The 21,978-nt window shown below is 49.2% G+C and overlaps 1 protein-coding gene across 1 annotated transcript; it reads right to left on the bottom strand.

Annotated features, from left to right (window-relative positions):
• Positions 1-6,607: 6,607 nt before the first annotated feature.
• Positions 6,608-20,221, bottom strand: C21H16orf95 (chromosome 21 C16orf95 homolog). The gene is given in 8 exon segments (XM_054711107.1): positions 6,608-6,868; positions 8,830-9,040; positions 13,378-13,414; positions 14,248-14,385; positions 14,937-15,083; positions 17,939-18,079; positions 18,782-18,833; positions 20,049-20,221. Coding segments are annotated over 8 exon segments (918 nt in total). The 3' UTR covers positions 6,608-6,849.
• Between the last annotated feature and the right edge of the window lie 1,757 nt (positions 20,222-21,978).

Genomic DNA, 21,978 nt, shown 5'->3' with positions numbered 1-21,978 from the left:
TCCGTTGCGGTTTTACAGGTGATTTCCATGTGTGGGACGTTCTGTGCTTACTAGTCCCTCCTGTGGCCCTTGCATTCTCAGTAACTTACCTATTTCCATGCCCACAGAATCCCTTCGTTTTCAGGCATCCAAAAGTATGACAAGTTACTTAACTTCTCTGAGGCTCCGTTTCCCCATCTTTGAAATGGGCATGATGAAATGGCTGCGGAGACTGCTAATCGTCTTCCCAGCGTCCACTCTTCCATTGTCCTTAGTGTGGAGCCCAGTGTAAAGCAGGGGCATCAAGGCCCAACATAACATCTGCACTCCCAGGCTCCCCACAGGGCACCGCAGCACTAAACTGTGATCCTGGTGATCATCAAGTTGGAGCAGGCAGAAGAGCCGGGGGTAGCAGAAGGTGACAGGGCTCTGGCTTAGAGCGGAAGAACCTTTCAGAGGATTGGTACCAGTGAATGTGCTATTCGAGGCTTAGGGGAGGCTACTTGAAGGGAGCTGTGGTCAGCAGAAAGATGTCCCCCCGGAAGATGTCCAAGTCCTCATCTCTGACACCTGCGGCGGGGAGAGGGCTATTGAACAAGTAATGAAAATAAAGTCGATAAATCATTGGGTTCTGTGGTGGGGAAAACTCTCAACCAGAAACACCCGTCACTAAAGGCACCTGATGGTCATAGCCCTTCAGCGTCTGGATGCTGGTTCTCCAGTCTGTGTGTTTCCCAAGTCTGGGCACTGTCTGCTTCCTTGCCAATGTGGAGCAGAAGCACGGGAGCCTGTTTTAGCCTGGAATCTCGGTAGATTCGGTGGCTATGGAGCGCTCCAAGACGGTTTTCCATTCCGACTGTGGCATTCCGGACTGGGGAGAGTTGGTTGCTGTCAAGTACCCTCTGTGATCTCCGGGCTCATCGCATGGGCAGAAAGCTGGCAGCTGCTCCGTGCAGCAGCTGACGGGCCGAGCTGACGGTGTGGCCGGGTTCTCATGGCTGAGGATGAGCCAAGCATCCACTCGCTAGGAAAGGCAGCCACCCAGCTCCGGAAGCAGCGGGGTCTGCTTCATCCCAGAGCTGAGAGAGGCTCGTCAACTACAGGAATCCCTCTGGCAGGAGCAGGCCGACGTTGTTCTGGAAGCCAAGGGAAATGGGTTTGCGGCAAAGGGGCCAGCTCTCAACTGGCTGTAAAGGACTTTTTCTGGAAGGTGAATTTAGGGTATCTCCCTGACAAGAGGTTAAAAGAGATTCTCTGGCTCTCGCAGGAACCCTATCCTAGGAATACAATTATGATCAGTAGTTTGGGGCCCTTCATTTGCATTTTTAAAAGCCTGACTTTTGTTGTTGTTGTTAATCCTCACCCAAGGATTTTTCCATTGATTTTTTTAGAGTCGAAGGGAGGGAGGGAGGGAGGGGCAGATCAAGAGAGAGAGAGGGAAAGATCCATTACCTTCCACAGATGCCCCAACTGGGGCTGGAGAACAAACGTGCAGTGTTTCTCCTTCACATCAATGTTTCTCTCTCTCTCTCTCTCTCTCTCTCTCTCTCTCTCTCGCTCTCGCTCTCGCTCTCTCTCTCTCAAATCAATAAACATATCCTTGGGTGAGGATTTAAAAAACGCAGGCCCAGCTGGGTGGTTCAGTGGTTAAGCATCAATCTATGAACCAAGAGGTTACCAGTTCAATTCCTGGTCAGGGCACATGCCTGGGTTGTGGGCTCAGTCCCCAGCAGGGGTCCTTCAGGACACAGCAGATCAATGTTTCTCTCTCATCAATGTTTCTCTCTCTCCCCCTCTCCCTTCCCCCGTCTCTAAAAGCAATAAAAACGTATTTTTTTAAAAATTCAGAACCTCGGTTGCAGTGGCCTCACTTCAGGTGCTCAATAGCCACACGTGGCTTGTGGCTCCTGTCCGGAAAGGTGCAGGTCTGCAACACGCCATCAGGGCGTGTTCTCCTGGATGGAGCTGTACTGCATGGTAACTGCTCAGTAAATTTTATGGGACAGAGAGATGGAAAAGGGAAGTGGAGAAGGGAGGGGTGGGAAGGTGTTTGTGCTCCCCGACTTGAGTCTGAGGTGCCTCAGATCACAGGAACATCTTTCCCCAAACCCCTTCAACTACTTGGGACACATTCTGCCCAGAGGTCGCAGACTCCAGGGCCTCTCCCGGAGACAGCAATCAGCAGCTCCCAGAAGGCGATGGAGAAGCTTCCCGTCCTGACCTCTGGCTTCTCTGGGAGGATGCTAGGCCAAGACTTTCAGGCAATGCTCTCTCGTGGCTCCTCATGGCATCTTCAAGAAAACTCACGCCAGCAGGGAGTGCCTGGGCTCAGGTCTGGTGACCGCACAGCATGTCGAGTGTGGGCCACTGCAGCAAAGCTGTCACTGCATTAAGGACAGGTGGCTGTCACGCCACTGGAGCACCTCCGGACAGATTTCAGAATGACGGGGCAAATACTCCTCCATACCTGGGAGAAAACCACAGCTGCCGCCACTGAGGTCCAGGCATGTCCTCCCTCACATCACCGGGCCCTGCCAGGTTTTCTGCTGTAGCCTCCAAGGGGTCTCTGTGTCCACTCTCCCCTCCATTCCATTCAAGTTGGTTCAGCCATTGTGTCGTTTTAAATGCAAGTCTGATGCACTTGTGATCTTAAAAACCTCCCACCATCTAGCCTCTGCTCCCATCTTCTATCGCTGTCCCCTCCCAAGCATGAGCTTCTATGTGGGTTGCACACCCCAGACCACCCCTGGAGGCCTTCACACTGTGTGCCTCTGCCCAGACATTCCGTCCTCATCCTTTGTTGCTGGGATAACCAGACTCATCTTCAAGTCTCAGCTCAGATGGCCCCGCCCCCAGGAACCTCCCCTGACCCTCAAGTCCCAGTCAGCATGCCTTGTCTTATCTGAGGTTCCCCAATCAGACTGAGGCAAGGATTGAGTGCCAGTGTTTTAATCCGGGGAGCCTTGTGAGGAAGTGCGGAAGGAAGACAGGGAAGGAGAGGCGCCAGGACAAAGGACATTGCCAGAAAGGTGACCACTGTGTCCGTTGGGGCTCAGCCTGCTGGGACCCTCAGGAGACAGTACAGAACACAGCTCAGAGGTGGGAGAGGCTGTTTATCCACATCTCCCACCAGCACTGGTTGAGGGCTGCGCCCTGGGGTGTCACTCCCCAACACATCCAACCTGTTCCTGCACAGACTCCCACAGCCAAAGATCACTCCAGTCAGAGATCGCTGGTCCTTGGGGCAACATGGGCATGTGGGCAGGATGTGCCATGCACAATGTCCCCCGCACTCCCACCCCCATGCTCACGTGTACTTCACTCTTAACACCACTGTCTATCTGCCTGAGAGCAACTTCGGGTTCAGGCACATCTTCTTACACTCTCTCCCCAATGCCTGGCACATGATAGGCAATACGGTTTGCTGACTGAACGCCTGATGCCTATGTAGCCCTTGGGACTCTGAAGATGCCACCCAGGAGAGGGCAGCTGTGCCTCCCTCGGGGAGCCTGGAGGCCCGCCGCCACAGCCAGCTCCGAGGGAAGGATGTGCCCACACCCCCGCAGGGCCAGCCACTGGGCCGTGACTGAGCCGCCTTTGTCCTGCATGTCTGCGGCAACCCGTCCTCTCGACTAGACTTCTTCCAGTCTCTAAAATGGACACCCGTTCACACATCCCAGAGTCTGTTCCTGTGGGAATCTGTCTGTTCCTTCCTCCAGGGCAGCGACAGAGGTGAGCTCAGGGTGGGGGATTTGAGTACTTTCCTGTATTCTCAAAATCTCCCAAAGCAAACTGTACTGCTTTTCTAATTAAACTTTTACTTTGCGATCATTGTAGATTCACATGTACTTATAAGAAACAATAGAGAGCCCCTTACCTTCATCCAGTTTGTCCCAGTTGGTAACATCTTGCAAAACTATGGTGCAGCCCTAGCCAGTTTGGCTCACTGGATAGAGCATCGGCCTGGGCACTGAAGGGTCCCAGGTTCGATTCCGGTCAAGGGCATGTACCTTGGTTGCAGGCACATCCCCAGTAGGGGGTGTGCAGGAGGCAGCTGATCGATGCTTCTCTCTCATTGATGTTTCTAACTATTTCTCTCCCTTCCTCTCTGTAAAAAAAATTAATAAAATATATTTTAAAAAAAAACAACTATGGTGCAATATCACAACCAGAACACTGATAAAAGTCAAGATATAAAATATTTCCATCACAAGGATGCCTCATGTTGCCCTTGCATATTCACACCCATTTCCCTCCTAACTCACTGCTTCTGAACCCCTGGCAACCACTAATCTGTTCTCCATAGCTATAATTTTATCATTTGACGAATGTTATGTAGGACAACTGGATATCCACATGCAAAATAATGAGTCCAGAACCCTACCTCACATCATATAAAAACATTACAAAAATTAACTCATAATAGATGAAAAATCTAAATGTAAGAGATCAATTATGAATCTGTTAAGAGACAACATAGGTAAATCTTTGTAAACTTGGATTATGCAATGGTTTCTCAGAAATGACCATATGACCTAGAAAACAAGCAACCTTAGAAAATTAAGATCACTGAAAATAAAATTTTTTTGTCAAAGGACATCAGGAAGTGAAAAGGCCCCTGGCCAGTGTGGCTCAGTTAGTTGGAGCATTGTCCCATGCACCAGAAGGTGGTGGGTTCCATTCCTAGGTAAGAAATAATAAAGTGAGCCCTGGACAGTTGCTAAATGGTTAGAGCATTGGCCCAAGGACTGAAGGGTCACATGTTTGATTCCCAGTCAAGGGCATATACCTTGGTTGCAGGTTCGATCCTCTGAGCCCAAACTGGGGCTCGTGCAAGAGGCAACCAATCGATGTGTCTCTCTTAACGTCAATGTTTCTCTCTCCCTCTCTCTCTCTCTCTCCCTCCCTTCCCTCCCTCCCTTTCTCCTTTCCAGTCTCTCTGAAAATTAGTAGAAAAAAATATCCTCAGGTGAGGATTTTTTTTTTAAAAAAAGTAAGTGAGCCCTGGCCAGTTTTGCTCAGTGGATAGAGCGTCAGCCTGCGGACTGAAGGGTCCCAGGTTCGATTCTGGCCAAGGGCACATGCCTGGGTTGCGGGCTCGATCCCCAGTAGGGGGCGTTGCAGGAGGCAGCCGATCAATGATTCTCATCATTGATGTTTCTATCTCTCTCTACCTCTTCCTTCCTCTCTGAAATCAATAAAGAAATATTAAAAAAAAAAAAAGTAAGTGAAAAGGATTTTTTTTTAATGAAAGTGAAAAGGATTTTTTTAAAAAGCAAAAAGGCAATCTACAGAATAGGATAAAATATTTTCAAATATTTTCTGATAAATATATAGTATCCAGAATACATAACACAAAATTAACAATAAAAAAGTCCAATTAAAATATACACAATGGGTTTGAATAGACATTTCTCCAAAGAAGATATACAAATAGCCAGTAAGCATATGAAAAGATGCCCAACATCTTTAGTCATCAGGGAAATGCAAATCAAAACCACGAGATACTACTTCACACCCACAAGGATGGCTAGTAACAAAATGACAGATTCTAAGTGTTGGAGAGGAACGGAGAGATCCAAGCCCTCATGTCTTGCCAACAGGAATATAAAAAATAAAATGGTGCAGTTTTCCACTGTGGTAAATGAGAAAGTTGCCATACGACCCAGCGTTCCTAGGTACATACCCAAGAGAAATGAAAATAAAAACATGAAGCTAATGCCCAGCTGGTGTGTTTCGGTGGTTGAGCATCAACCCATGAACCAGGAGGTAACAGTTTGATTCCCGGTGAGGGTACATGCCTTCATTTCAGGCTCGATCCCCAGGAGGGTGCGTGCAGAAGGAACCAATCAATGATTCTCATCATTGATGTGTCTATCTCTCTCTTCCTCTCTGAAATCAATTTTAAAAATTAAAAAAAAAAATCACTCAGCTAAGTGAAAGAAGCCAGACACAGAAGACCCACGTATTATATTATTACACATACTTGAAATGTGCAGAATAGGAAAAGTCAGAAAGTAGGTCAGTGGTTTCCAGGGGATGGGGAAGATGGGGAGGAGGAATGACTGCTTGGTAGATACAGCGTTTCTTTTGGAGATGACTAAAAAGGTCTAGAATTAGATATACTGAAAACCACTGAATAATATACTTTAAAAAGGTATGTTTTAGCCCTGGCTGGTGTGGCCCAGTTGGTTAGAGCATCGTCTCATGCACCGAAGGGTCATGGGTTCGACTCCTGATCAGGGCACATACCCAGGTTGTAGATTCAATCGCTGGTCAGGACTTGTATGGGAGGCAACCCATCAATGTTTCTTACATTGATGTTTCTCTCTCTCTCCCTCTTCCTTCTGCTCTCTCTAAAATCAATAAACAAACAAAGGTATATTTTATGGTATGTGAATGGTATCTCAGTTTTAAAAATTTAATTCACATACAATTTATGCTATTTAAAGTGAGACCCACCTGAAACAGATGCTAAAACCATTTCTGGTCCCTCGTCCAGAGGTTCTGCTGTCCTTGGCAAAGGGAAGAGAAACTTGGAAATGGCCCCTATCCCACAGGGACACAGAGGTAGAAAATAAGTCACTCCTTCATGAGGGGAAATCATTATCAGTAAGAAAGTGGCCACTTTAGAGTTTCACAAATAACCTTTATTGATTACATTTATAACAGAATCTCACCCGCATTCACAGCAACTCTGTATGACCAAGAATCCCCCCATGAGAAATAACTTGGATTGAGTCTTGGATGTGAATTATGTGATCTGAGTAAAGAGTGGCTATCACAGACTCCTCCTGATTTGGTAACTTTCATTATGATTATGATTGAAATTTTTGTTGATGTTCTTGATACTAGCTGAAGATTCCAGCTTCAAACCCACCAAAAATGGCTGAAAAGCAAAGAGAAAGACAGTTACTAGGAATGTCCTCCAGCTGAGCCCACACTGCCCTTGCAGGGCCTGTCAGGAAGCCTCCATGGGGAGGAGAGTGGAGGTACCCCCACAGTGGAGGGGAATGCCATCCAGTTGCCCAGTGCACTTAGTCCTGAGGAGTCCAGGCAGGAGAGGGGTGCAGTGAGGCGACACCAGGGTGCAACCTTAGCTGGCTCATTTTTAGCTATGGGACCTCAGGCAAGTCACGCAACCCCTCAGAGCCCACTCTCTCCTCCTGGAACAAGGAAAGAGTCCCAGCCTTGCAGAACTAGAAAAGGAATGGAATGGAATGAAAGCTACAGCACGTCTGATCAAGAAAACAAGCACCTGACTTAGTCACTGTTCCTTGGGGCTCCCTGTTAGGAAGGTTCTGGGCGCACCCGCCCTCCCGAGGCCTCTCCAATTCTAGCAAGTCTCTGCCAGGCCAATTGATGGGCGGCCAGTGGCTTCTCCTCAGATAAGCTAGTTGTGTAGTTTGGGGTATCTCACAGGGCATCCCACATACACCCCAGCCAGGTAGGATATCTCTCCTAAACAGCTGCTTGATGCCTGCACCTCTGCCCTAAGAGCCTGCCTCAAATGCGAACACCTGTAAAGGCATCAGCAATTTTCCGTTGGGCCTACCCTGACCATCTACTTAACAGTCAAACTTCTTTCTTTGCTCTTCCCAGAGTGGGTACAGAGGAGTCCAACTAAATTTGACATCGAGTTGGCAAGCATAAAAAGAAAGATGAATCTTCATGAAAAGCAAAGGAAAATCTCACAACGCTGACCTACTCATGTTTACAGGCCATTCCAGCTGACGAAGCCCTGCCCGGGCCCCTTCCTGGGAGCACATGCCCTGAGAGGCTGAGCCCCAGGTCACTTGTAAGTGAATGTGCATCACAGGGTTGTTTATCATCCCAGGGAGTCCAACACTAGGATAGACAAGTGGGACACAGGGGAAAGGGACTCCCACTTCTGGCCATGGAAGAATGACAAAGACAAAGCTAACCTGCCACAAACAACTAGAAAAATGGGGAAATGACACCTACAACTGTTTTTGGGTGCTGGACATTTTCTAGAATATTCCTCTTACATTACATGGACGAGACAGAAAATTAAAAGGTCAATACATGTAAATTCGAATTATATACATTTACATATTAATATGTATTTGCATGTCTCTATGTACATAGATGTGTGATGAAATGGAATTGGACTGGATAGGGGTAATGGTTAGGAAACAATGGGTGAAATGGGGTGGAGGTTGGGGGGTGGGATTTGGAGGAGGAAGGTTTTTTCAGAGGAGACTAAAGGAAGAAGCTGGGTAAGCGGAGGCGTCCCTTGAACCCTAGAGTCACCCTGAAGGCTTCCTGGAGGAGGGACTAAGCAGGATTCCAGGTGAGAAATGTGGGGCATGGTGGAGGCTGGTGGGGTCCAGATTGGTTAAGAGCTTTCCAACATGCAGCCTCAATGACTGGGGCGGGGCTCAGGGAGAGGCAGCAGGTCCCACCCCAAAAGTGTGCTCAAACCCCAGAGGGCTAGCTGGGCAAGCTCTCAGATCCACTTTCAACCCTGACATGATGAAAATTTATAGGAACTAAAACTGGTGATCTTTTGGGGGCAGGAGGAGTTTAGAACTTGGGACAGAAAAGAGGTAAAGAAAGGTGGGAGGCCCAAAGTGTCCCGGTCCCCACCATCAGCTCTACCATATCTCACTACTGCTTTTCCATTAAGCAATGGAATGAGAGAGAAGACACCTGCTCTGGGTATGACCAAGACTCTGGGCTTGATAACGCATAACACTAACCATGGCCATACACATTTCTCACTTTTTTGTTGAACTACAACCAAGTTCTCCCACATCTTTGACTCAACTATACCCCAGGGAGTGAGATGGGCCTGGGGCACCTCTGTCCCCACCCAAGCCTTCTTACCGAATGAACGAGATGGCCCTCAAGACAGCCTGGAGGAAGGCCAGGAGGCTGAGGCAGACAGGCAGGAAGGAGGGCTGGGGGATCACTCTCCTCTCCAGGGCCAGCTGCCCTTCCTGGTAAAGGGCCTGGAGCTGCAGCCACTTGAGAAGGAGGTGTCTGCTGCAGCAGATCCGCCAGCGGTTGTGCCAGGAGTGCAAGTCCAGGGGGGATTCTAGGCAGAGAAAGCGAGTGAGGCCCAGCCTGGGTGTGGGGACAGGCCCATCCTAAGTTTGCACACTGCACACTAGACAACCCTCCAGAACCCAGGGCAGGAAGCCAAGTGCCCCAGCAAGGCAGGTCACAGCCCCAGGGTGTGGACACTGAGCCAACATTCATCAAGATGAAGAGGGCTGTTTACTTATTTCCATGGTGATCATGGGATTTGGATCCTGGCTGTTTTTTGCGTCTTTATCTTTTAGAGCTGCGTACAGAAACATTTATGGACGGAAGGATATAGAATTTAGTTGGGATCTGTTTTTTATTTATTTATTTTATTTTTGAGAGGGGAGCAGGGTGGGTGAAGCTCAGATGAAAGCAGGTTGGCGAGGAGCGGATAGTTGGAGCTGAGTGATGAAACATGGGGCTTATCTGGGTACTTGAAATTTCCCATAATATAAAGTTAACAGTAATCACAACCACCAGTGGGATTCCTGTGCTCCCATCTCCTTGACCCTCTCAGGTTTCTAGACACCTACTTTGTAAATACACGCCCTCCTGATAATACAACTCCTGTATTTACTATACTACTAATGCATTACTACTATAAAACGTACATTCTAAGTATACTGATATGAAGGTGCACTACTAATATAAAATATAACAAACATATTTTCCTTTTAAAAAATTCTAAGCAAAAGCAAAGAGAAGAAAAGCACATGAGTCCCCTCTTTACAAGGAAAATACAAGATGAGAAATATGCATTTTCTCTTTAAATAGAAATCAGTCCTGGCCAGTGTTTCCAATTTGTTAGAGCATCGGCCCACACACCAAAGGGTCTTGGATTCGATTCCCGGTCAAGAGCACGTACCTGGGTTGCATGTGGCAGTGTGGGAGGCAACCAATCGATGTGTCTCTCTCACATAGATATCTCTCCCCCAGCCCCGCCATTCCTCCCTCCCTTCCATTCTCTAAAAAATCAAGTTCCTCTGTATGAAGCTCTCAAAGAGATACATGCTAATTCTTGTACAGTGATACTGCCCTCTCCATCCTCTCCAGTGAATACCTCTAGCTTGAATGGGTTTGAGGGCTTGAAAATTTATTAATATTAACTGCCTGAACTATAAAACAATGGCTGTAGTAAAAAAATAATACTGTTTTTGCTATTGCTTTTTAATCTTCACCCAAGGATATTTTTCCCATCGATTTCTAAAGACTGGGGAGGAAGAGGAAGGGGGGAAAGAGAGAGAAAGAAACATTGATATAAGACAGATACATCGATTGGTTGCCTCCCTACCTGGGCTGGGGAACCTGCAACCAAGATACATGCCCTTGACCGGGATCAAATCCATGACCCTTTGGTCTGCAGCTGACACTCTAACCACTGAGAAAAACTGGCCAGGGCTGATACTGTTTTTTATCAATGTATCGGTTGACATACATATATGATTCAACAATAAACTAACTGCATGTTTAGCTTTTCTTTTTTTTTTTTAATGTATTTTTATTGATTTCAGAGAGGAAGGGAGAGGAAGAGATAGTAACATCAATGAGAGAATCATTGATCGGCTGCCTCCTGCATGCCCCACAATGGGGATCAAGCCCGCAACCCAGGCATGTGTCCTGACCAGGAATCGAACCGTGACCTCCTGGTTCATAGGTCGACGCTCAATCACTGAGCCACACCGGCCAGGCTAGCTTTTCTTAAATATGTGGAGTATTATTCAAAGCCAAAAACAACCAATAAAAATAAACCCATAAATGTGTGTGACTATACAGTTAGAATAGCAGTTCGGCCCTAGCTGGTTTGGCTCAGTGGACAGAGCGTCGGCCCGCAAACTGAAGGGTCCGGGTTTGATTCTGGGCAAAGGCACGTACCTCAGGTTGCAGGCTCAATCCCTAGCCCTAGTTGGGGTGAGTGCGGGAGGCAACCAATTAGTATATTCTCTCACATCGATTTTTTTTCCCCTTCCTTCCACTCTCTCTAAAAATCAATGGGGAAAAAAAATCCTCAGGTGAGGATTAACAACAAAGAAGCAAAAGCCCTGTTAGGATATAGGTAAGGGCTGGGTGATGTATGTCTGAGCTGACAGTCACTGGTAACCTATGAGGGCAGGGAGGAGGGTAGCTAAGGGCCCTGCAAAGAGAAATTGGGGTGGGGGTGCATAATGAACAAAGCAAAACATTGGCTCTAGTTTCAGATACAAAAGCTAAAAATCACTTTATTTAAAAAACTCTATACTAGTAGAAGAGTAGGACAAACTGCTACTCTTTTTCTGTTGTTAATCCTCACCCAGGGATATTTTCCCATTGATTTTTAGAGAGTGGAAGGGATGGGGAGAAGTATCAATGTGAGACAGCGACTGGTTGCCTGCTGCATGTGCAACCCAGGTAGGTGCCCTTGAATGGGAATCGAACCTGCGACCTTTAGGTATGCAGGTCAACACTCTTACCACTGAGCAACGCTGGCCAGGGCCAGGGCTTTTGCTTTTAAATTTATATGGGCTTGCCAAAACCGGTTTGGCTCAGTCGATAGAGCGTCGGCCTGCGGACTGAAAGGTCCCAGGTTCGATTCCGGTCAAGGGCATGTACCTTGGTTGCGGGCACATCCCCAGTAGGGGGTGTGCAAGAGGCAGCTGATCGATGATTCTCTCTCATCGATGTTTCTAACTCTCTATCCCTCTCTCTTCCTCTCTGTAAAAAATCAATAAAATAAAATAAAATAAAAAGGAATTCATAAAAAAATTTATATGGGCTTGCTTTTGTTTTTCCATGTCACAATGTTTTTTCTCGGGGGGGGGGGGGGGGAATCCATTTCATTGTCCCTAACAGCTGCATTCTTTAAGTGGCAAGTGCCATGTTTCAAATACACCCCCGCTGATGTCCATCCTCACAAAATATTGCTTCCAATATTTTGCCCTAAAAATCACAGGGGTGCATGTGGGAGTGTCTACAGACATGACCGAACGTGGGCTTGCTGGGTTAAGGGTTATGCATATTATGAAATTTGACAGACACCTCCAAATTGCCCCCCTGGCAAAGGCTGTGATAATTTACACTTCTCCTAATTGTGTTACTTTTATAATCAGGAAAAAATATGAATCTTTTGCAACATGAAAAGATGGGCATGTAGAGTAGTGGCCCTTCACTTCCCAAGCATGCTCCCACCTAGCTTCTCTTGGGCTCTGAGAGGGCCACTCAAACTACTTGCCCGTCACAGGAGCCCTGGCATCGGGCATCCAATCTCCTATCGCGCTATCCATCCATTTTCTCCTATGTTTATAGATTCCATCAAGGTGTACTCACTTCTCAGAGCCTGGCTACAGCATGCCAAGGGGAGGATGTGGTACAAGCTCACAAAACATGTCCACTCCTTTGCTCACATACAATGTGGAGAAAACAGACGTGCTGGACATCAGCACCAGAAAGGGTCTTCAAGATCAAATCCAACCCACTCATTTTAGAGACAATGGATGTAACGGTCAGGGTGCAGGTGCCGCCCTCGTATAGTATGACAGGAGTGCATAACTGAATATAGATACCGGGTCACAAATGGATATATATTTTGTCATGAATATGTACTACTTCATGAACATATGAATATGTATGTACTCTGTCATGAATATATGAATGTGTATATTCTAGGTTACAAACATGAATGTATGAAGATACTGTGTAATGAATATATGCATAAATATGGTATCATGAACAGATGATGTTATGAATATACAATGTAGAAATGTGTACTACCTTGTGTTATGAATATATAAATAACTCATAAATATATGTATATACAACACACAGTATGTCATAAATTATAGACAATTAGAGCTTTAAAAAAAACACTTTAAATACCACCTAACTCCAGATTGCAAACTGGTTTAATCTTAAAAACCAATGCTGGCCTAGCCGGCGTGGCTCAGTGGTTGAGCATTGACCTGAGTGATCAGCCAAAAGGTCATACATAGTTCAATTCCTGGTCAGGGCACATGCCCGGATTGTGGGCTCAATCCCCAGTGTAGGGCATGCATGAGTCAGCTGAGAGTCAGCTGATCACTGATACTCTTTCATCATTGATGTTTCTATCGTTCTCTACTTCTCCCTTCCTCTCTGAAATCAATAAAAATGAATTTTTTTAAAATGCTGATATCTGGGTTAAGTCTGAGGCTTCCCTGGGTTCACTGGGAAAAGACGGTGGGTGATTAATGATGCCTGGCAATAGCGCAGGGGGAGAAGTGCTATGTGTGCCAGTCTGTGGATGTCTTTGTGTTACAGGCATCTGGGATAAGAGAAGTCTCCCCATCCCCATCACGATGGTCATGAGACCGCCCTGCCTTCCCGGGGGAGATTTACCTTTGATGCTTTTAAAACTCTGCTGTCTTTTCACCACCTAAAAAGAAAAGTACGTGGGCAAACGTGTCCACCCTGGTGATCCGTGGGCGGGAAGAAGGATTTGGTCTGGAATCCACCAGAGAGGCCACGGCCAGCGTAAAACATCAGTGCCCTGGTCTCCTTTTAAAAGGATTCTGGGTCTTAAATCTGGGGACAGTTTAAAGCTTGATGGTGGAAAACCAGCAACTGGAATGTGGGTGAAGGCAGAAGGAAGCCTCTAATACCTCCCAGGACACCCATGGGATAAGGGTGCCAGTGGCTAAGGAGGGCTGGACCTGGCCAACCTGCAGCCACTGTCTTGTAACCCAGAGCCCTGGATGAGCCAAACAAAGCAAAGAGCCAGGACAGAAACTCAGAGCAATGGTCTTTCCCCAATACCCTCCCTCCCGCCACCACCCTCCATGCCTGCCAGGGATGGGGCTATAAGAACAGGAACTCAGACAGGCTGAGAGAGCTGGAAGGGGGTGAGGGAGGAGGTGGTGGAAAGGAGACAAGATGGTGAGGAAGCAAGCAAGGTGGTGGAAGAGTGGGAAGGAGAAGAGAAAGAAGAGAAGGTGGCAGAAGAAATGGTGGTAAGGAGGGCAGCAGAGACAGGCACCTCCTCAGAGAGCAGTGTACCCCCTTCCCAACCTCCACCAGGACATGAGACCTGGCCCCATCCTCACACCACCTCTGTGCTCCTTTGCCACGGCTTTCAGAGGACCCCTCCTCACAGGACGTCAATGGAGGCCTCTGTGTGGAAGGAACCCAGCACCTTCCCCCTCATCTCTGGGTCCCCCTAAAGGCCCGCCCTCACTCTCAGGCTCCCTACTGTGAGAGCCTCCCTCTTACCTTCTTGGAAGACCTCAGGACCCGGGGCACCCAGTAGGGCATCACAGCCTGATCCCTAGGCACTGGGAGGCAGCCCCCAAAGCGGTGGCGACATGGCTTGGTGGCTTTGGGGATGTCAGTCTGGGCCATATTTTGGATCTAACAGAGAGGAAGGGAAGAGGTGGATGGAGCTGTGCCCCAGACAAACTTAGCCTCAGGGACAGCCTGGTCAGCTCCTCTCTACATCCCTCCCACAAGCACACGCCAACGCCCCAGCTGAGGGAGCAGGTCTCCCCTTCATGACATTCTGGGGTGGGAGGCACAAGCATGGTCCCCCTGCCCTCACTACCCACCTGGATGACTGATCCCTAATCCTAACCCTGGATCCTAATGTTTCACCATAATACCTAGTTAAACTTGGCTAGTGCTAAGATGGTAGGAGAACTGGTGGTAAGGAGGGCAGCAGAGACAGGCACCCTCCTCAGGGAGCAGTGTACCCCCTTCCCAACCTCCACCAGGACATGAGACCTGGCCCCATCCTCACACCACCTCTGTGCTCCTTTGCCGCGGCTTTCAGAGGACCCCTCCCCACAGGACGTCAATGGAGGCCTCTGTGTGGAAAGAACCCAGCACCTTCCCCCTCATCTCTGGGTCCCTCTGAAGGCCCGCCCTCACTCTCAGGCTCCCTACTGTGAGAGCCTCCCTCTTACCTTCTTGGAAGACCTCAGGACCCGGGGCACCCAGTAGGGCATCACAGCTTGATCCCTAGGCACCGGGAGATAGCCCCCAGAGTGGTAATCTGGGCGGGGGCACACTTTGGTGGCTTTGGGGATGTCAGTCTGGACCATCCTTTGGATCTAACAGAGAGGAAGGGAGGAAAAGATCCAAAGGTGGATGGAGCTGTGCCCCAGACAAACTTAGCCTCAGGGACAGAGCCCGGTGAGCTCCTCTCTGCATCCCTCCCACGAGCACAAGCCAATGCCCCAGCAGAGGGAGCAGGTCTCCCCTTCAAGACATTCTGGGGTGGGAGGCACCAGCATCTCCATGCTCCCCCTGCCCTCACTACCCACCACTTGCACCTCTGAATGCAGTGGGACTCTGAATGGCGAGTGGTGCAGGGGCAGGACACACAGGTCGGAGCCGAGAGACCTGGCTCTGTCCTGAGCCTGGTGGCCTCTAGGCACAGCCCTTGGGCACAACATCCAGCCTCCCTAAGTGTCAGCATTTTCAGGCATAAAGAGGACTTTGCCAGCATTTGGTAACATCCATCAGAATCTAAAATGACAGTCTTCGATCCAGCAAAGACTCCTGAGACTGCAGCCCAGGACTTGTGTACCCTTATAAAATGTGTGCACAGAACACGCATTGCAGCATTGGCTGTTGTGACCGAAGAGCCTGAATGCCCATCTATACAGAACAATAAATGATGAGAGGAGGGCACAGAGGAAATGGGATGGGCTTTGGCAACAATAAGGTAATTTAGTCTGTCAGACATGATGTTAAGTGGGAAATATAGCACTATAAGCACATCACTGTACCATTTGCAGCTTTAAAAAGAATATATGTGTAATATTGCTTGTATATGAGTTGTGATAGGCCACATCCAATTCTTCACCCTTTCCCTGCAGTCTCCCCCTTTACCATGTGACTCCGCAGTTCCTTCCGGCAGGGACAGGGTAGACCCCACCCCTCCACTTTGGTTAGACCAGGGTTGCCAGCAGAATGAGGAGGAAGGGAGAGCCAGATCTGGACCTGGGCCAAAGGATCCTCAGCGGTTTCCAGCTGCTCTTACTCATTTGTCATTGCCACGGGAAGACCATGCCTGAGCAAGCCCACCAGCCTCAAGATCAGATACACATGGGGCTGGGCTGCCCCCAGACACACAAATAACAACAGTGACTGCTCTTTCAAGCCAGGAGTTGGGTGACTTATTACACATCACGAGTGAAAGAATCTGCTAGCTTAGGTAGCGAGATATTAGTAAAGGAAAGGGGCGAGGGAATCGGACGGTATTATGCATAATCAACTGGGGAGCATAGACTTGCTTCCCCAGGAAACTGCAGCTTCATACACTCCCCAGGGAACAGGCTAGAGCAATAAAGGGGAGGTAAGCACATGTGCAGTAGGAGCCAAGATGGTGAGCATAACCTGTCTGTCTAGCCTGGGAAAAGAATACACTGGTTAAGAGTTGGACCCATTGAGCCCAGTAATGTGCCCTGGCCCCATTCGTTTGTGCATTCTCTCTCCATAGTAACCATGTGGCCCTAGAAGCCCTGAGGACTCCAAAGGCAGGCTCTCAAGTGGGAGCCTGGTACAGCAGCACAGCAACGGAAGCAGCTGGGAATGGCGCTAAGCTACCTGGATGGGACTGAGACGGCTGACACCAGACCAATGGCCCAGAACCTTTGGACACTTGCCTTCGTTTTGGCCTCGAAGAAGAGGCTGGGCTTTTTCCATGGCGGGAGGGTCGGAAATGGGACATTGGGGACCCAGGGGCACTCCTTTGGTTTGGCATCCGGTGCCACAAATTACGTCACACCCTCCCATAGGTGGGTCTCTTGAATGTCTTCCTAGAGATCCCGTCAAAGAGCACGATTTCCACCGAGAGCAGATACACACAGAAAATCTCCAGATACACACAGCAAGCCTTGGGATAGGGACTGGGCAACGGGAAAGCGGGCGGAGGCAAGCTCCTTTGTACTGCTGGAATTTCCAACCACGTGCACATGTCACACATTATGGAAAACAATAAAAACTACTTTTGAGTGACCCTGTTGGCTTCACCAGACAACCTGTGTGAGATGTGCTGCAAAGCACAGATGACTCTGCAGAGGAAGGGCTGAGGGGATCTGAGGGCTTAGGCAAAGGAGAAGACCTAACAAGGCCTGGGGCACTCAGGACCCTCCCCATCCTCTGCACTTCTTACCACCATGGCATGGACACCCTGTCCCCCTTGCCTGTGACTCCTTTGCTTGGCAGGGTGAGGACACTCTGGCCAGTTCTACCCAGTCTACTAACCACTTGCTGAGTGCATGCTCCCTGGCAGGTGCTGCACTAAAAGCACATGGAACCCCATCCTGTCCACTGGGGGTCACTACACCACACCATTCATGGGAAACAATAAATGCCGGGATGACGGCGACCAGGAGCTAGGAAAGCATTCCAAACCAGAGGAGGCTTTCCAAGAAAGTGTCACTGAACCACGTCCCAGGGGCTGGCTAGTGGAGAAAGCAGCAGAAGAGCACGAGCCTATGTGAGAGCCCTCAAGGACGTGGACAACAGCACTAACTTCACGGGCAGACCTTACAGTTTGTCCATGCAGCCATCACTTCCTCCCTCTCATTACAAGAACCCAGTGCCCTAGTCGGTTTGGCTCAGTGGGTAGAACATCGGCCTGCGGAATAAAGGGTCCCAGGTTCAATTCCGGTCAAGGGCACGTACCTCGGTTGCAAGCTTGAGCCCCACCCCGGTCAGGGTGCATGCAGAAGGCAACCAATCAATGTGTCTCTCTCACATCAATGTTTCTCTTCCCCTCCCCCCTCTAAAAATCAATGGGAAAATATCCTCAGGTGAGGATATAACAAAACAAAAAAAACACCCATTCATATAATTCTGATTCAATGAATCAGAACTTATGACTCTGAGGAGTGACTGGTCCCCTGAAGTTTTTACCCTGGACTCAGATAAAGAACCCCTGGTTCAAGTCACCTACCTGCTTTTGGGGTCTCAGGGACAGAGGGACCTAGTAAGGTAGTGCTGCCTCAGCCCTGGGCACCGGTAGGCGGCCCCCAAATCTGGACTGGTCCTCACAGCAGAGGGGCTCTCGGTGAACAGCGCTGGGGACAGGACACATCTGAGCAAGAGCCAGAAAAGACAACTGAGTGTGATGCTGCATTTGTAACGTAGGCCAAGGAACTCTCTGGAAGGGTTCAGAGAGAGCCAGGGTTGAGGCAAGGTGTCCAAGGGCAGGGACAAGGCCTCAGCTCCTATTGCAGCTCAGAAAGAGGCAGGTACCACGGCTCGCCCTCCAAAGTCATTCAGTGGGGACAGCCAGAGCCTGCAGAACAGGTGTGCTGGGGCCGGTGACGGCTTACTGCCGCACTGCCGAGAAATACAACCAGCTCCATGGCGGAGAGATGACTGCTCTTTCTGATTCCGTGTCAGTCTGCACACAGTGCTTTCCACTTGTAAAGGCTTCCGCAACCCCATCCCATGTGATCCTGCCCACCCACGAGCAGGAAGGAGGGGAAGGCATCCTCTTCAGGGCAGATGAAGGGGCGGATGCCCAGAGCAGGTACATTCGAGGGCAGTGCTGGTTCCCCCAGGCCTCCTGAATCCCTGCCTCAGTGTCTTGAGGAACTGGGGGCTAGGGAGAGGCAGTGGGTGATGCTACATAGAGATATGGGCGGCTTGGAGAAGGCCCCTACACCATGAACTCCTGTGTATGCCAGATCCTCTCATGAATACTACTTCTGAACCCACCTTCTCTGCTCTCCCCACCCCACAGGGGTGTGTTGGGGTTGGGGTAAAGCAGCCGAGGGTTTGCTTTCCTTACCAAAAGATCTGTGAGGCACACTTCTTTCCCGAGGGTTTGAAATGAGCTCTTCCTAGAAAAAAAGAGCATGAGGTTTAGAAAGCTCTGGGCTTTGTGTAAATTGGACACAGGAGTGCTAGGGTGAGGGCCTGGGCCGCCTTCTTAGAACTGGCTCATATCATTAAGCCCCAGGGGTTAAAGGGGTCATCCTTCTAAGCCTAAAAGGGCGTCTGGGGTGATAACAAAAGGTGTGCGTGGGCCCCTGTGCTGTCTGGGGCTCCTGGATGTTGGGTTATTATGGAATCCTGCATTGCTGAACCTGTTGCTCTGGCGCACTCCAGCTAGGCCCTTTGGGGAAGACAGGAACATTCCAACCTGGTGAGAACTTTCCAAGACATGGAGCTGCCAAACACACCTGTGATGCTTTCTGTCACCCCCTAGCTTCCTTAGAACACTGAAGGAAAACACTGTCAAAACCACATTTAATTAAATTCTTTCCAGCATAGAAACCTGGGTACTTGGTCTCTGGGGTGACTCTGTTCCTCTTCTTCATTCTCCCCCCAACAAATTGTAGAATGCTGGCCATCTGGAATCTCCAGGGGCATGAATAGGATGTGTCAAAAGTGTTTGGTAATATGGAAACTGTAAATGATACAAATGTTTTTGAGTTTCATTATTATCCTCATTATCGCTACCTTATCAGAGCAATAACCTGAAAACCAGAAGAGTGATACAAGTGTTTTTGTGTTTCATCATTTCCATAATTATTATTGCTATTTTATTACAACAGCTTCAGGTCGTCCGGCTAACATTTGAAAACACAGAGGATGTGGGGCAGAGCCCTGCATAGCATCCAAGCACCCTGCTTCCTTGGGGGGCCACCACCATCTCAGTCCATGTGGTTTGAGCATATGGGCTGAAACCCCCGCCTCCCAGGCCAGGAAGTTCGGCCCAGCTCCTCCGATTTCTCACAGAAAAGTAAAGCAAAGCTGGGAGGCAAGACAACCATCCTTGGCCGCAGTTCCTGAGCACCTGGATACATCCACGCCTGAAGACCTCCACGGACATCCTCAGCCAAACAGCAAACTTGCCTTTTTGTGCTTACATTCTGTGCTCGGCCCTGCCTACGTGATACCAGCTACTGCGAGGGCAGGGGCAGGGACCCCGGACGCCCAGGCCAGGCCGCCGGCGCTCAGTGAGAATGCGCCCTAACAGACCCAACGGACGCCGAGGGCTCCGGCAGGGCCGGCCGGCTGAGAGACGGCCGTGGAGGCGTGGTGATGCTCACTGGGACGTGGTGATGAAGGCGGACACTAACACGCGAGGCACTTCGCAGGCGAGTTGGCTCTCCCTCACACATACTCCTCCTCCGACCGCGGACCGAGCCCCTTCCGCCAGCCGTTGTTCTGGGTCCGCCCTCCAACGCGACCGCCCCTCTGCGCGCCCCGCTGATTGGCGCATCTCCAGCCAATAAAGCGCTACCTTCTAGGCACGTGCACTTAGCTGGCGGCTGATTGGTTCCTAGTGGAACTGACCTCGGGGTTGGCGGGTTACCGGTGGGACTGGGTGGTCCTGGAGTGGGAAGCCCAGTAACCCCCGCGGGGATGCCCACTCACCATTTCCGACGGATAGCCCGCGGGGCGACCCAGCGGTGGGGGGCGGGGAGGCGGGGCGGGAGAGGGGTCTGTCCACCGGAAGGAGAGAAGCAGGTGCGACCCTTGCAGGGCCGCGCGGATGCGGGCCAAGGGCTGGTTTCAGGGAGCCAGGACACATCTCGGCATGAGTTTGTCACACGCAGGACTTGGCATATACTTGTATTTAAAGTTGTTCATTGTTTTTCTGAAATTTAGACTTAACTGTGCACCCCGCATTTCACTCGCTGAATCTGACAGCCCTACCGATGGGCTCAAATTGTGGCTTTTAGAGAAATGTGTGTTTCTTGAGAAACCTGAGGTTTAAAAGGCCTTGGAATTCAAAACGGCTGCCACCCGAGGGTCCAGCTGCTGTTTTGACCCTTTGGCCTCTTTTCCTCTGCCCCTTAGTCTCCCCTTCCTCCACCTTCACTGCGTGCACGGGTGCCCCCGCTGGGCAGTTGCTAAAATGAAAACAGGATGATGTCTTCACATTTTCGTAAAACCAAATACTTTCTGCCTCTATATGTTCCTTTATCACAAACTTCAATTTGTATTTTTTGGAAATGAGTTTTTACCCACTTTTCACTATTTTCATGCTGACTTTAATACTCTCAATATCAATATTTGTCCAAACCATCATAAAAGGAACTGTAGCCCTGATGGGCAGTGCCCCGCTGTGTTGCACTCTAACCATGGAGCAAACAGGGGTGCTCCCAGGCACTACTCAGCTTTCCTGGCTCTGCTGTTTAACCATTAAGGTCGAGACTGTGAGCAGGACTGAGCAGTACACACATGAATGCTCTCCTGGCCAGCACCCATGCTGATTGGGCAGTGCCCTGACCGTATTAGCTGCTATTATCTCAAACATTACCCCCTGTGTCTGTGGTTGTGTCATCACTGGCCTCTTAATAGCTAACTATCCAGGACTCATCATTAGCCGAACATTTCATTTACAGCTAGCTGTCTTGTTTCTGTACACCTGGAAGTGCTCTTGGCTTCCCTGCTATTTCCCTTCTAAGCCCACTGGAACATGGCTATGACATGGAGGACAGGCTCATGACCCTCCCAAGCTCTGGTCCTTACCACTGAGACACTGTCTTGTCCTTTCATGTTAAGAACAGCTCATCACTGTCCCTATCCCCACCAAGAATGGCTAAAATTAAAAGGACTGAAGATACCAAGTTTTTGAGGATGTGGCAGGTGGAACCCACATACATTGCTCATGAAATAGATACAACTGTGTTGGCAAACTGTTTGGCAGTATTATAAAACCTAAACATGAATATTGAATAACAAGCAGTTCCTTGCCCAGGTATACACCCAAGAGAAATGAGAGCATATGTCCACCAGAAGACATGGGCAAAAACATCCACAGCAATCTTCTGTTAACAGCTCCAAACTGGAAATGAACCAAACGTCCATAGGAGAAACATTTTAAAAAATATGTATGGCATATTCACATGGAACACAAACACACAAGTGCAGCCCCCAACAAAGTAGATGAATGAAGCACACACAGATGCCAGACCCCAAAATGTGCATGTGATTCCACCTGTACGATGTCCAAAGCCAGGAAAGCAAAAC

The sequence above is a fragment of the Eptesicus fuscus genome, chromosome 21 (assembly GCF_027574615.1).
Source record: "Eptesicus fuscus isolate TK198812 chromosome 21, DD_ASM_mEF_20220401, whole genome shotgun sequence".
Classification (NCBI taxonomy): domain Eukaryota; kingdom Metazoa; phylum Chordata; class Mammalia; order Chiroptera; family Vespertilionidae; genus Eptesicus; species Eptesicus fuscus.
The sequence above is the reverse complement of the archived record's forward strand: the minus strand, read 5'-3'. Positions and strand labels throughout refer to the sequence as shown.